This window comes from Triticum dicoccoides, chromosome 5B (assembly GCF_002162155.2).
Source record: "Triticum dicoccoides isolate Atlit2015 ecotype Zavitan chromosome 5B, WEW_v2.0, whole genome shotgun sequence".
Lineage (NCBI taxonomy): Eukaryota > Viridiplantae > Streptophyta > Magnoliopsida > Poales > Poaceae > Triticum > Triticum dicoccoides.
In genome coordinates this window covers 509,598,092-509,614,002 of record NC_041389.1, presented here as the reverse complement: position 1 = coordinate 509,614,002, position 15,911 = coordinate 509,598,092, and the positions used below count along the sequence as shown (strand labels likewise).

The window sequence follows — 15,911 nt, the reverse complement described above, 5'->3', positions numbered from 1 at the left end:
TTATAACGGCTAATTGTTCATTAGGAAAGCTATCATCAATAGGTAGTGGGCCATAAAGAACATTCTCTAACCTAGACAAGTTGTCTGCAACGGGTTTCTAAGCTCCCTTTCTATAAATAATATGCAAATCAAATTCTTGTAGCAAGAGAACCCATCTAATTAGTCTAGGTTTAGCATCTTTATTTTTCATAAGATATTTAATAGCAGTATGATCAGTGTGAATAGTTACTTTGGAATCAATAATATAAGGTCTGAACTTATCACAAGCAGATACAACTGCTAAAAATTATTTTTCTGTAGTAGCATAATTTCTTTGGGCACTGTCTAGAGTTTTACTAGCATATTGGATAACATTTAATTTTTATCGACTGTTTATCCTAGAACAGCACCAGCAGCATAATCACTAGCATCACACATAATTTCAAAAGGTAAATTCCAATCAGGTGGCTGAACAGTAGGTGCAGAAATCAAGGCTTTCTTAAGTATTTCAAATGCTTCTACACAATCATCATCAAAAACAAAAGGAACATATTTTTGCAAGAGACTAATGAGAGGCCTAGAAATTTTAGAGAAGTATTTAATAAACCTCCTATAGAAACCAGCATGACCAAAGAAACGTCTTATACCTTTGATATCTTTAGGACACGACATCTTTTCAATAGCATCTACTTTACCTTTATCAACTTAAATACCTCTTTCAGAAATTTTATGCCCCAAAACAATACATTCATTAACCATAAAGTGGCACTTCTCCCAATTCAATACAAGATTAGTTTCTTCACATCTCTGCAAAACTCGATAAAGGCTGCTTAAGCAATCATCAAAAGAAGTTCCGTAAATGGAGAAATCATCCATGAAAACCTCAACAATCTTTTCACAGAAGTAAGAGAATATAGCAGTCATACATCTTTGAAAGGTAGCAGGTGCATTGCATAAACCAAAAGGCATACGTCTATAAGCAAAGGTATCGAAAGGGCAAGTAAAAGTGGTCTTTTCTTGATCCTCTTTTGACACAGGTATTTTGGGGAAACTAGAATAACCATCTAGAAAGCAAAAATGTGTATGTTTGGATAGTATTTCTAGCATTTGATCAATGAAAGGTAGAGGGTAATGATCTTTTCTAGTAGCTTTATTTAATTTTTGGAAATCAATTACCATTCCATAACCTGTAACAACTCTTTGTGGGATCAGTCCATCCTTGTCATTAGGAACAATAGTAATACCTCCCTTCTTAGGGACACAATGAACGGGACTTACCCACTAACTATCAGCGACAGGATAAATTATACCTGCCTCCAGAAGCTTTAGTATTTCATTTCTTACCAGTTCTTTCATCTTAGGACTTAACCACTGTTGATGATCAACAACTGGTTTAGCATCTTTCTCCAGTTTTATTTTGTGCTGGCATGGAGTGGGATTAATGCCCTTAGATCATCAAGAGTATATCCAATAGCAGCACGTACTTCTTTAGAGTTTTCAATATTTTTTCTTCTTCATGCACTAAAAGGTTAGCACTAATAATAATAGGATATATCTTATTTTCATCAAGATAAGCATATTTAAGAGTATCAGGTAATTGTTTAAGCCTAAATACGGGGTCACCCTTGGGTGGAGGAGGATCCCCTAGGATTTCAACAGGCAAGTTGTGTTTCAAAATAGGTCCTTGATTAAAGAATACTTCATCTATTTTCCTTCTTTCATTCATAAACATATCATTTTCATGGTCTAGCAAATATTGTTATAAAGGATCATTAGGAGGCACAACAATAGAAGCAAGACCAATAATTTCATATTTACTAGGCAATTCTTTATCATGGGGTTGTCTACGAAATTTAGCAAAATTAAAATCATGAGACATATCCCCTAAACCAATAGTAACAATATCCTTTTCGCAGTCTATCTTAGCATTAACAATATTCAAGAAGGGTCTACCAAATATTATGGGACAAAAGTCATATTGTGGGGAACCAAGAACAAGAAAATCAATAGGGTATTTAATTTTCCCACACAAGACTTCAACGTCTCTAACAATCCCAATTGGTGAAATAGTGTCTCTATTGGCAAGCTTAATAGTGACACCAATACCTTCTATTTCAGCAGGTGCAATATCATGCATAATTTTTTTGTATAAGGAATGAGGTATTGCACTCACACTAGCACCCATATCGCATAAACCATGATAACAATGATCTCCTATTTTAACAGAAACAACAGGCATGCCAACAACAGGTCTATGTTTATTTTTAGTATCGGGTCTAGCAATTCTAGCAGCTTCATTGCAGAAATAAATAACATGCCCATCAATATTATCGACCAAGAGATCTTTGACCATAGAAATACTAGGTTCAACTTTAACTTGTTCGGGGGGTGTAGGTGTTCTAGTATTACTCTTACGAACCAGAGTTGAAGCTTTAGCATGATCCTTTATTCTAACAGGGAAAGGTGGTTTCTCAATATAAGCAGTGGGAACTATAGGATCAACATTATAAGTAATAGTTTTTTCTTCAACTTTAATAGGTTCTAATACTTTCACTTCAATGGGAGGATGATATTTAAACCACTTCTCCATAGGGAGATCAACATGAGTAGCAAATGATTCATAGAAAGAAGCTACTATCTCAGAATCAAGTCCATATTTAGTGCTCAATTCATGAAAAGCATCGGTATCCATAAAAGATTTAACACAATCAAACTTAGGGGTTATACCTGACTCCTTACCTTCGTGGAGTTCCCAATCTTCAAAGTTGCTTTAATTCTTTCCAATATATCCCATTTGAATTCAATAGTCTTCATCATAAAAGAACCAGTACAAGAAGTATCGAGCATGGAGCGATCATTATGAGAAAGCCTAGCATAAATAATTTGAATAATAATTTCTCTTGAGAGCTCATGATTGGGGCATGAATATAACATTGACTTAAGCCTCCCCCAAGCTTGAGCGATACTTTCTCCTTCACGAAACCAAAAATTATATATATAATTACGATCACGATGAACCAGATGCATAAGATAAAACTTCTGATGAAATTCCAATTTCAATCGGTTGTAGTTCCATGATCCAATATCATCACATAGCCTATAACATGTCAATGCCTTTCCCTTCAAAGATAAAGGGAAGACCTTCTTCTTGAGAACATCCTCAGGCGTACCTGCAAGCTTAAATAATCCACAAACTTCATCCACATAGATTAGGTGCATATCGGATGTAATGTTCCATCTCCTGTATAAGGATTAGCTAGCAGTTTTTCTATCATACTTGAAGGAATTTCAAAGTAAATATTTTCAGTAGGTTCAGTAGGGTGAGGAGAAACTCTTTGCACTTCTGTTTGGTGTGAAGATACCCCGAACAAGCCCCTCAAAGGATTATTTTCCATAGTAACAAGTGACAGTAAATTTCAGCACACTATATAAATGTTTCCTTACCAAATTCCACCTACTAAAGGCGCTTCAGTCCCCGGCAAGGGCGCCAAAAAAGAGTCTTGATGACCCACAAGTATAGGGGATCTATCGTAGTCCTTTCGATAAGTAAGAGTGTTGAACCCAATGAGGAGCAGAAGGAAATGACAAGCAGTTTTCAGTAAGGTATTCTCTGCAAGCATTGAAATTATTGGTAACAAATAGTTTTATGATAAGGTAATTCGTAATGAGTAAAAAGTAACAAAGGTAAACAAGGTGTAGCAAGGTGGCCCAATTATTTTTGTAGCAAAGGACAAGTCTGGACAAACTCTTATATAAAGCAAAGCGCTCCCGAGGACACATGGGAATTATCGTCAAGCTAGTTTTCATCATGCTCATGTGATTCGCGTTCGTTACTTTGATAATTTGGTATATGGGTGGACCGGTGCTTGGGTACTGCTCTTCCTTGGACAAGCATCCCACTTATGATTAACCCCTCTCGCAAGCATCCGCAACTACAAAATAAGAATTAAGGTAAACCTAACCATAACATGAAACATATGGATCCAAATTAGCCCCTTACGAAGCAACACATAAACTAGGGTTTAAGCTTTTGTGACTCTAGCAACCCATCATCTACTTATTACTTCCCAATGCCTTCCCCTAGGCCCAAACCGTGGTGAAGTGTCATGTAGTCGACGTTCACATAACACCACTAGAGGATAGACAACATACATCTCATCAAAATATCGGACGAATACCAAATTCACATGACTACTTATAACAAGACTTCTCCCATGTCCTCGGGAACAAACATAACTACTCACAAATCATATTCATATTCATAATCAGAGTGGTATTGAATATAATTAAGGATATGAACATACGATCTTCCATCGAATAAACCAACTAGCATCAACTACAAGGAGTAATCAACACTACTAGCAACCCACAGGTACCAATATGAGATTTTGAGATAAAGATCGGACACAAGAGATGAACTAGGGTTTGAGAGGAGATGGTGCTGGTGAAGATGTTGATGGAGATTGACCCCCTCTCGATGAGAGGATCGATGGTGATGACGATGGCGGTGATTTCCCCCTCCCGGAGGGATGTTTCCCCTGCAGAACAGCTCCGCCGGAGCCCTAGAATTGGTCTTGCCTAGATTCTGCCTTGAGACAACGGTGCTTCTTCTCGAAAGCTTCCTTATGATTTTTTCCAGGGCAAAAGACACCATATAGCAGAAGATGGACGCCGGGGGCCTGCCAGGTGGCCCACGAGGCAGGGGGCGCGCCCAGGGGGTAGGGCGCGCCCTCCACCCTCGTGGCTGGTGGGTGGCCCCCCTCTGGTTCTTTCTTTGCCTAATATTTTTTATATATTCCAAAACTGACTTTCGTGGAGTTTTAGGACTTTTGGAGTTGTGCAGAATAGGTCTCTAATATTTGCTCTGTTTACAGTCCAGAATTACAGCTGCCGGCATTCTCCCTCTTCATGTCAACCTTATAAAATAAGAGAGAAAAGGCATAAGTATTGTGACATAATGTGTAGTAATAGTCCATAATGCAATAAATATTGATATAAAAGCATGATGCAAAATGGATGTATCAATCATGTTTTGCTTGTGAGAGATGTTTAGTGAACGGGTCTGCCACATTTAGATTCGTATGTACTTCGCAAGTTTCTATGTCTACAATGCTCTGCATGGAGCTACTCTAGCTAATTGCTCCCACTTTCAATATGTATCCAGATTGAGACTCGGAGTCATCTAGATCGGTGTAAAATCTTGCATCGACGTAACTCTTTACGACAAACTCTTTATCACCTCCATAACCGAGAAACATTTCCTTAATCCTCTCTAAGGACAATTTTGACCGATGTCCAGTGATCTATTCCTAGATCACTATTGTACCTCCGTGCCAAACTCATGACAAGGTACACAACAGGTTTGGTACACAGCATGGCATACTTTATAGAACCTATGGCTGAGACATAGGGAATGACTTTCATTCTCTCTCTATCTTCTATCGTGGTCGGGCTTTGAGTCTTACTCAACTTTACACCTTGTTATATAGGCAAGAACTCCTTTTTTGACTGATCCATTTTGAACTCATTCAAAATATTGTCAAGGTTGTACTCATTGAAAATCTTATCAAGCGTCTTGGTCTATCTCTATAGATCTTGATATCCAATATTTAAGCAGCGTCACTGAGGTTTTTCATTGAAAAATTCTTATTCAAGTATCCTTTCATGCTATCTAGAAATTTTATATCATTTCCAATCAACAATATGTCATCCACATATAATATCAGAAATGCTACAGAGCTCCCACTCACTTTCTTGTAAATACAGGCTTCACTGTAAGTCTGTATAAAATCATATGCTTTGATCACCCCATTAAAGCGTATATTCCAACTCTGAGATGCTTGCACCAGTCCATAAATGGATCGCTGGAGCTTGCACACTTTGTTAGCACCTTTAGGATCGACAAAACCTTCTGGTTGCATCATATACAACTCTTCTTTAAGAAATCCATTAAGGAATGCAGTTTTGATGTTCATTTTCCAGATTTCATAATCATAAAATGTGGCAATTGCTAATTCGGACAGACTTAAGCATCGCTATGGGTGACAAAGTCTCATCGTAGTCAACTCCTTGAACTTGTCAAAAACCTTTTGCGACAAGTCGAGCTTTATAGACAGTAACATTACCATCAGTGTCAGTCTTCTTCTTGAAGATCCATTTATTTTTTATGGGTCACTGATCATCGGGCAAATCCACCAAAATCCTTACTTTGTTCTCATACATGGATCCTATCTTAGATTTCATTGCCTCAAGCCATTTATCGGAATCTGGGCTCATCATAGCTTCTTCATAGTTCGTAGGTTCGTCATGGTCAAGTAACACGACCTACAGAATAGGATTACCATACCACTCTGGTGCGGATCATGCTCTGGTTAACCTACGAGGTTCAGTAGTAACTTGATCTGAAGTTTCATGATCATTATCATTAGCTTCCTCTCTAGTTGGAGTATGCATCACGGGAATGGATTTCTCGGTGAGGTACTTTCCAAATTGAGAGAAGGTACAATTACCTCATCAAGTTCTACTTTCCTCCCACTCACTTCTTTCAAGAGAAACTCCTTCTCTAGAAAGGTTCCGTTCTTGGCAACAAAAATCTTGCCTTCGGATCTGTGGTAGAAGGTGTACCCAGTTGTTTTCTTAGGGTTTCCTATGAAGACGCACTTCTCCGATTTGTGTTCGAGCTTATCAGGCTAAAGCCTTCTAACGCATCCCCAAACTTTAAGAAACGACAGATTAGGTTTATTGCCAAACCACAGTTCATACGGTGTCGTCTCAATGGATTTTGACGGTGCCCTATTTGACGTGAATGCAGCTGTCTCTAATGCATAACCCCAAAACGATAGTTGTAAATCCGTAAGAGACATCATAGGTCGCACCATATCTAATAAAGTATGGTTACGACGTTTGGACACACCATTACACAGTGGTGTTCCAGGTGGCGTGAGTTGTGAAACTATTCCACATTGTTTTAAATGAAGGCCAAACTCGTAACTCAAATATTCACCTCCACGATCAGATCGTAGAAACTTTATTTTCTTGTTACGATGATTCTCCACTTCACTCTGAAATTCTTTGAACTTTTCAAATGTTTCGAACTTGTGTTTCATTAAGTAGATATACCCATATCTGCTCAAATCATCTGTGAGGGTCAGAAAATAACGATACCCACCGCGAGCCTCAACACTCATTGGACCGCATACATCGGTATGTATTATTTTCAATAAGTCATGGCTCGTTCCATTGTTCTGGAGAACGGAGTTTTAGTCATCTTGCCCATGAGACATGGTTCGCAAGTATCAAATGATTCATAATCAAGCGATTCCAAAAGTCCATCTACATAGATGAAAACGTTCGCATCGTTATTGTCCTGAGCGAACTACCACTCAAAGCTGACGTGGCAGGCCAAGTGCACCAAGGTTCGTGCTTTTAAATTCTTTGGTATGTAGGTAGTTCGCTGGGAATAACCAAAACTCTGATGGCAGCCAGTTAAAATTTTCCAACCCGATAACAATCAACCAGCTGAGAGCTGGAAAAAAAACCAAACAACACATTGATGGGATAGAATGAAACCCAATTATTTTCATCTAGCTGAAATAGGAACTCTGCCATTTTTTCTTTTTGGCAGCTGAAACAGGACGAGGAGGCAGTTCAACGCATTTGTATTAGACAAGCGATTGCGCTAGGTTTCTTTCGGTCTAAGGCGTGCGAGTAGCCGTGCGCTACTACACATGCAAGGGCACCCATAGCCAGGGTTTTCGCTGCATCATCTCCAGTGGCCTTAGGGCCATGGAGATGTGGTTGTTGCCGGTCCTTGCCAACAGGAGGGCTCCGTTTTTAGGTGTTTCTTTGAGTTTTGATAGAGTTTATCCTACTCAGGAAGGCAAAAGCCAAAAGGCGAGGGCGGCTTCTTGAAGATGGAATGAGATTCTCTTCGATTAACCCCCGTCCCGTGGCGCTTCTAGCATCAGAGGGCGTGTGGAGTTTTGTCTCCGACGAATCTCACGGGATTCGGTCGGCGTCCGTCTTTGGTGGATCCGCTTGGATACGGTCTTTATTTGTCTACCTTCATGTGTCTTCAGGTTGGATCCTTTCAATCTACGCTTCTCTTCATTAACGACGGCTGTTGTTCGGGTGTGCTGATCCTCTAGGACCTTAGGGCGATGACTTTCCGACTTTTCTAAATACAACAAATTTGTCCGGCTTCGATGATGAAGGGACGATGGCGACGACGCTTTTGGGCTTGTAATCCTAGCTAGGCGGTCTAAGAATCTCGATGTAATTTTTATTTTTGATGTTTTTTATACTACCTTAGCTAGTGATGAATAAATTAGAAGTTTTCTAGAAAAGGACAAGCAATTGCGCCTTCCACGTAATAATGAAGTTGTACTACCAAATATGTTTTGTATTGAGCGAATAAGGATCGTTGACGGTACGTTTGTCTCCCTTGCAGTCGCCACACGCTTATATCCTTTATATACTTTCCGGACGCGTGTTCGCCTATACGTGACATTGATGATTTTCTAATAAAACGCCATGAAGATTCGACGAACGCTTCTCTCCGGCTATTTTGGGAAACAAGTCCGGTCGATCGTGGGATAACCTGAAACCAAGCCCTAGAACATGAACAGCACCCGGATACAGATTCCCGACTTGACCCTGGCCTCGGCCCAGTAAATAAACGTGTCTCCTGCTCTCCATCGATATAAACTGCGCCCGAGCCCCCCGCCTCCACGAACCACGATCCACACGCGCGCACCGATTCAACTCGTCGCGGTAACCAACCAGCAATGGCGTTCAAGGGGATAACAGTGCCGCCCAAGGACCAGTTCACCGCGGAGCCGACGACCCTGGAGGTGACCGTGCTGTCAGCGGAGGAGGTCGTCCTCAAGGAGCTCCTGCGCCGCCCGCTGGACCGCGGCGCCTACGCCGTGGTGCACATGGAAAGGCCGGACGGGACGTTGTACACGGACAAGCCAACCCCGCGCACCGGAATCAACGACGAGGACGGCGACTGCAACGGGTACCCCTACTGGGGCGAGGCGGTGCGGGTCACGCTCCCCGCGGGCGTGCCGGCCATCCACGTGGTGATCTGCCGCTGGACGGACTCCGTGGCCGCGGCGCGGGTGCCCGTCGCCGACTTCAGCGTCGGCCCGCCGGGCCACCTGCATTGCCTCAGCTACCGGCTATTAGACACCGAGTCGGTGACGAAGAGACGCAACGGCATCGTCAACATCACTGTCAAGAGGCTCGACGGCGCGCAGGCCAAAGGGAAAGGCGGGAAAGACGTGGAGGAGGCCGCGAGTGGCACTGGTTATTCCTGCTGTGGTGGTGTCGCCGAGGAGGGGAAGGTGTCGATCGCCGCGGCTACGGCGGCGGCACCTGCCGGTGCGGTGATAGGCTATCCCGTCGAGTTCTATGCTGCTGGGCAGGCTAATGGAAAGGGCTCCGTATAGAGTGGCATTACATTCTTCTTGATCATGCCATATGTACAAATCATGCTGAAATTGTGCTACTAGTTGTCAGGATGTTAATTAGGTTAAATCCGAGCAGTATGTATTGGTCAAAAAATGGTTTTATATATTGTTCGAAAAATCCTTTTTTCCACCTACATTGTTTGGCTAGGTTTATTTTCTACCTATAAGCAGTTTATTTAGATGAATAATAACATTGCCTAACTTTATTATGAACAAAGCTCCAAACCAACAAGTTTTGCCGATGTGGCATCCACACAACTAAATTTTGCACACGTGGATTCACCTTCTTCTCTCTCTCTTCCCATAGTCCCATTATGGCATCTCAACAGACTTGTGTTGTCTTGTCGATAAAACTAGTCATTATCATCAATCGAAAATTTATTATTTACAACTACTCCTATAGAGTAGATTGTGCCCAAATTGCCCAACATAAGTTGAGAGAATATACAAGTTCGTTTTCTATTTTAACCCGAAACTTGTGTAAGAGTTGTTGGTTGATTTACCTAGAACTTTGCCCTCTCTCCTCATTTATTATCTCACATCATAATATGTCCTAAATTGTAAATTTACCAACCATTTTTTGTTCTTGCTAAACAAGGCACAGTACTTGTTAATTAGCAGAAAACCGGACAAAAATCATCACAATGCGTTGTCCTGGCATACAAAAGATAGAACACACACCGTTGTGCTCAGCCGCACCGACAACATTGCACAGATCTCACAACTAAGGAGTTGTTATGCGAGGTCCTTGCACGTTGCAACTCGTTGGTCGGATATGCTCTATGTGTTGGTCATTTGACCAGATATGCAATTTTGTGATAATGTCTTGTTCTGATAGCCCTCCTGGTCGTGCAACTTGTTGATAATGTCTTTTGTTGGATAGCCCTCCTATCCGTGCAACTTTTATTTGAAGGTGGAGAAGAAGAGCTTCATCCTCATGCATTATTGGTTAAAGTTGAGTTCTCCGCTTTAAGACCGCCGGCATCGGCAATGAGGAAGAAGTGGGTGATCCAACAAACTCAACAAAATAGCCATCCAAGAAGCCTAGAAGGGCATTATGGTGTAAGAAGTGGGAGAAGGGGAAGTTGATGCGAGAAGATATGGTGGCCAAGATGACGAAGAGGTTCGAGGACATCTTGTCGAAAAAGAAGAAAGCATGTGTCAAGCACTATGATGTGAAGGAGAAAAGGAAGGCGGAGTGGTTCACCACCTTGATGACGGCAACCGTCGGGAAGATGAACCTAAAATGAAAAGAAGAAAACCAAGGTCGAAGAGAGGAAGGTTGAACTCGCGACCGCTTCAGAGGATACCAAAGATGTTTCCCATGAGGATGGACGAGCTGGATGCCGATGTGGCGATGATTGACTTCATCATTCATATTAGGATGTTGAAGCGCTTGGCATCCGTGTTAGGATTTTGACCATACGTGTTCCAGAGGTTAAAATAAAACTGGTGTTCTACCATTTTTATTTTATTTGATTATACTATATTCCTAGTCTCCTTCGCCCGCAGTGCAACGACGAGGGAGTTCGGTGCGTTTTGCATCAGATTAGCACGATAGCGCCTTCCACGTAAGTTGTGCCAAAAATGTGTTTGCGCGTTAACGGTACGTTCAACTTGCGTTCACGGTACTATCCTTTATTCTGTCCGAACGAAACGCGTGTTTTGCCCTATATAAACGACGTGAAGAACGTCTGTCCTGCTATCTTGGGAAACAAATCCGGTGATCGTCGGAGAACCGTAAACAGACGGGGAAATCTGACCCAAAACCTAGATACATACAGCCTAGGTTCCCGACTTGACCCTGATCTCGGCCCAGAGTAAACGCTCGCGTCGTCTGCTCTCGATCCATATAAGCTACGCCGAGCCCCCGTCTCTACGATCCACACGCGCGCGCGACCGATCGACCCAACTCATCGCTGCAACCACCAGCAATGGAGCTCAAGGGTACACCACTGCCGCCCAAGGACGAGTTCGCCATTGAGACGTCGTCGTCGTCGTTTACCGTGGAGGTGACTGTGCTTTCCGCGGAGGAGGTCGTCATCGGGGACCGCTGGCGCCGCCCGCTGGACCGCGGGGCGCACGCCGAGGTGCACGCGGGCAAGTCGATGGCGTCCACCGGCGTCAACAGCGAGAAGGGCGACTGCAACGGGTACCCCTACTGGGGCGAGGCGGTCCGCGTGGCGGTGCCGGGGCACGAGAAGGCGATCGGCGTGGTGATCTACCGCCGGGAGGAGCCCGTGGCGGAGGCGAGCGTGCCCGTCGCCGACTTCAGCGTCGGTCCGCCAGGCCACCTGCATTGCCTCAGCTACCGGCTGTTCGACGCTAAGTCCTTAACGAAGAGCCGCAACGGCATCGTCAACATAACCGTCAAGAGGCTCGACGGCGCGGCGGTACCAAGGCGTGAAGGGAAAGGCGGGAAGGCCGTGGACGACGCCGCGAGTGGCACTGGTGATTCCTGCTGTGGTGGTGTCGCTGACAAGGGGAAGGTGCCACCGGCGGCGGCGCTAGCACCGGCCGGTGTGGTGATGGGCTATCCCGTACGTCGAGTTCCCCGCTGCTGGGCCGGCTAAAGGGAAGGGCTGCGCATAGTCCCGCATGGAAGGATTGGCAGGAACTCTGGGGTATGATAGTGCGTATGGTGTAGCGAGTACAGGGAGGAGTGGGGCGCTGTGCATCTACTGGAAGAGCCCCTTAGAGCTTGAACCGAGAAACTTTTCAAAATATCACATAGATATGGAGGTTAAGGAGAGAGGAAAAGAGCCTTGGCGTTTAACATGTTGGTACGGCGAGGCTAACAGAAGTCTACGGTATAAAACTTGGGATATGATGAGATATTTGAAAGCAGACTGCGAGCTACCGTGGCTATGTATTGGTGATTTTAATGAGGTTCTGAGTCGGGAAGAACAGTTTGGACCTAATGAGAGAGAATTGGGTCAGATTAATGCATTTAGGGATGCGGTGGATGTTTGTCAGTTGGCTGATTTGGGGTACAGTGGGCTAGACTGGACGTTCGAGCGAAAGATCCAGAATGGTGCTTACTGTAGAGTTAGGCTCGACCGAGCCCTTGCGACGGCAGACTGGAGCTCCATTTTCCCATTAGCCTCAGTCCGTCACCTTCATGCGGTGAAGTCTGATCATTCACCCATACTTCTGCTTAACAGCATGGAGGCACATAATCAGAGGATAGGAAAATCTCGGCCGTTTCGATATGAGTTGATGTGGGAGCGCCATGAGGGCTTCCAGGCGTTGGTAGAAGAGGCATGGGGTAGAATGCAGGCTGTATCAGTTGCACAATTGTCAGAAAAATTGCAGAATATGGCGGCGGCCTTGATGGGTTGGGGCTCGACCACTTTTGGTTCTGTTCGAGAGGAACTACGTAAGCTACGAAAACGTTTGGCACTTCTGCGGGAGGACCAAGCGCGGGTCAGTTCATCCCATGAAGAAGTGAAGATAGAGCAGCGTATTATAGAACTTCGGTTTCGGGAAGAGGTGATGTGGCGCCAAAGGGCGCGCATACAGTGGCTGCTGGAGGGGGATCAGAACACGAGTTTTTTTCATAAAAAAGCATCGAGCCGACGCAAGAAGAATCGGGTTCAGCGACTCACGCGACCTAATGGCACTATTTGTGAGGACCCGGTGGAACTCGAGCAGATGGCAGTCGAATTTTATGAGCATTTATATGCATCTGAAGGAGTTATAGGGATGGATGAGGTTCTGTCCCACGTACCTTGTAAAGTGACTGCTGAAATGAATGAGATGCTATCTAAAACTATCACCGAGGGGGAGGTAAAGAGTGCTTTATTTCAGATGTTCCCTATGAAGGCCCCGGGGCCCGACGGATTCCCGGCACATTTTTTTCAGAAGTATTGGCATCTCTGTGGTGAAGAGGTGACAAAGATTGTTATTCGAGTGTTGAAGGGAGATGACTCCCTAGAGGAGATCAACAGGACGTTCATAGTAATCATCCCTAAGGTACAGAACCCATCATTTCTGTCTCAGTTCCGGCCTATAAGCTTGTGCAACGTGATTTACAAAATCGCTTCAAAAGTACTTGCTAACCGTCTGAAGCAGATTCTCCCAGAAATTATCTCTGAAGAACAGTCGGCCTTTGTGCCGGGTCGCTTGATCACGGACAATGTTATTACGGCATATGAGTGCCTTCATTTCATGAAGAATAGCAGAAGCAAGAAAACTGGTCATTTTGCATTAAAGCTAGATATGATGAAAGCGTATGACCGTGTGGAGTGGGTATATTTGGAGGCTATTATGAAAAAACTTGGTTTTTGTAACCACTTTGTCAAGCAAGTTATGAGAGGGGTGTCCTCCGTTACCTTTTCTTTATTGTTTAATGGAAGTCGCAGCCAGGAGTTTTCTCCGACACGAGGCATTAGGCAGGGGGATCCCATCTCACCCTACATGTTCTTATTGGCAGCTGAGGGACTATCATGTATGATGAAGAAAGCAAGCGAGGATGGATCTTTTGAGGGCATCAAAATTGCACCCTTGGCGCCCAAAGTCAATCACCTCCTTTTTGCTGACGATTGTCTGCTCTTTAGTAGGGCGACGGCGGAACATTCGGAGACTTTGAACAACATTCTGATTGCATATTGTCAAGCTTCTGGGCAGCGCATAAACCATGACAAGTCATCCATTTATTTCGGGAAAGGTTGTCCCGCTTCTTGTAGAGATATGGTAAAGGGTATTTTGGATATCCAGAAAGAATCGTTGTGTGAGAGATATTTGGGGCTCCCTTCGGATGTGGGGCGCACAAAGAATGGTGTGTTCGCTTATTTGAAAGATAGAGTGTGGAAGAATGTGCAAGGATGGATGGAACGGTGCCTTGCGGGAAGTGGCAAGGAGATTCTTATAAAGTCAGTGGTGCAAGCAATACCAACGTACTCCATGGCTCTATTCAAGTTACCGAGAGGTCTATGTCAGCATATTACAACAATGATTCGCAAGTTTTGGTGGGGGAGTAAAGCGGGCGAGAGGAAGACGGCATGGGTGTCATGGGAAACTATGTGCATGCCAAAATACAAGGGTGGTTTAGGGTTCCGTGATATGGAAATTTTTAACCTTGCTCTTCTCGCGCGTCAGGCGTGGAGATTACTAAAGGAACCAGATACCCTAAGTGCTCGTATTCTTAAGTCGGTCTACTTCCCCTACTCCGACATTCTATCAGCTGATGTAGGATCGCGCCCGTCCCAAATATGGCGGTCAATCTGTGAAGGACGTGATATACTCCGTACAGGGCTGATCAAGCGAATAGGGGATGGTGCAGACACCAACATATGGAATGATAATTGGTTACCAAGGAACTTTAATATGAGGCCAATATGTACCGTATCTGCTAATCCTCCTTCACAAGTTTCGGAGCTCATAGTGCATGCAACCAAGTCATGGAACGAGCAAGCACTTGAGGAGCACCTTCTGCCCATTGATATAGAAATTGTAAGGCAAATCCCATTAAGCTACAAGGCACAGCAAGACTTTTATGCTTGGCAATATGAGAGAAGCGGCTCCTTCTCTGTCCGCTCATGCTACCGGCTAGTGGTAGAAACTAAGTATAGGAGGGAAGCCTGGCTCAACGGCGAGTCGAGCAACTCGGATACGGCTCAGCAAGAGAGAAGCTGGAAGCAGCTTTGGGGTGTCAAGGTTCCAGCCAAGATTCGTGTGTTTGCTTGGCGGCTGGCACGGGCGTCGCTGCCTACAGGGCAGGAAAAGGAGAGAAGGCACATGACCGACGAAGCATTATGTCCGATCTGCAAGGCAGCAGTTGACTCGTGGCGACATGCGCTGCTGGATTGCAACATGGCCAAGAGTGTGTGGTCTCTACACGATGATGACTCTCTGCTCCCTGTTTATGGTGATGAGAGTTCTGATCCCAAGCTATGGCTTTTTAATTTGTGTAACACACTCAGTAAGGATAAATTTGTTTCGGTTCTTGTGACATTATGGGCAATATGGTGGGCACGCAGAAAGGCCATCCATGAGCAAGAATTCCACAGCCCGTTATCTACACATCAGTTCATTGAGAAGTATCTACACGAGCTCGAGGAGCTCCCAGCGAGACCTTCAGTTATCAGGTCTACAAGGCATCTGGCACCGAGGAATAGTACAGCCTGGATACCGCCGGAAGCAGGCGAGGTGAAGTTGAACGTTGACGGGGCAGTAGCTAAATCATCCAACACCGGGGCGGTGGGCGTTGTTTGCCGCAACGAGGTTGGTCATTTTATTGGTGCCTCAGCCGTAGTTTTTAAGGGTATCACTGAGCCCTCGATACTCGAAGCATATGCATGCAGGGAGGCCCTCGCCCTCGCCGAGGATTTGGTCGTGAACAAAGTTCGCATTGCATCGGACTGTCTGAGAGTCATCAACGACCTGAAGAATCCAGGCCATCTCGGGGAGTATTGCATGATTGTGCAGGAGATCAACGACAAGAAGCGGAATTTCCAG

General features: G+C 44.4%; 1 protein-coding gene across 1 annotated transcript; it reads left to right on the top strand.

Moving 5' to 3' along the window:
• Nucleotides 1–735: 735 nt before the first annotated feature.
• LOC119309886 (BON1-associated protein 2-like) lies at nucleotides 736–9,431 on the top strand (the record flags this gene model as incomplete). The annotated part of the gene is made up of 2 exons (XM_037585787.1): nucleotides 736–758; nucleotides 8,819–9,431. Coding segments are annotated over 2 exons (636 nt in total), but the record flags the coding sequence as incomplete, so codon positions are not given.
• Between the last annotated feature and the right edge of the window lie 6,480 nt (nucleotides 9,432–15,911).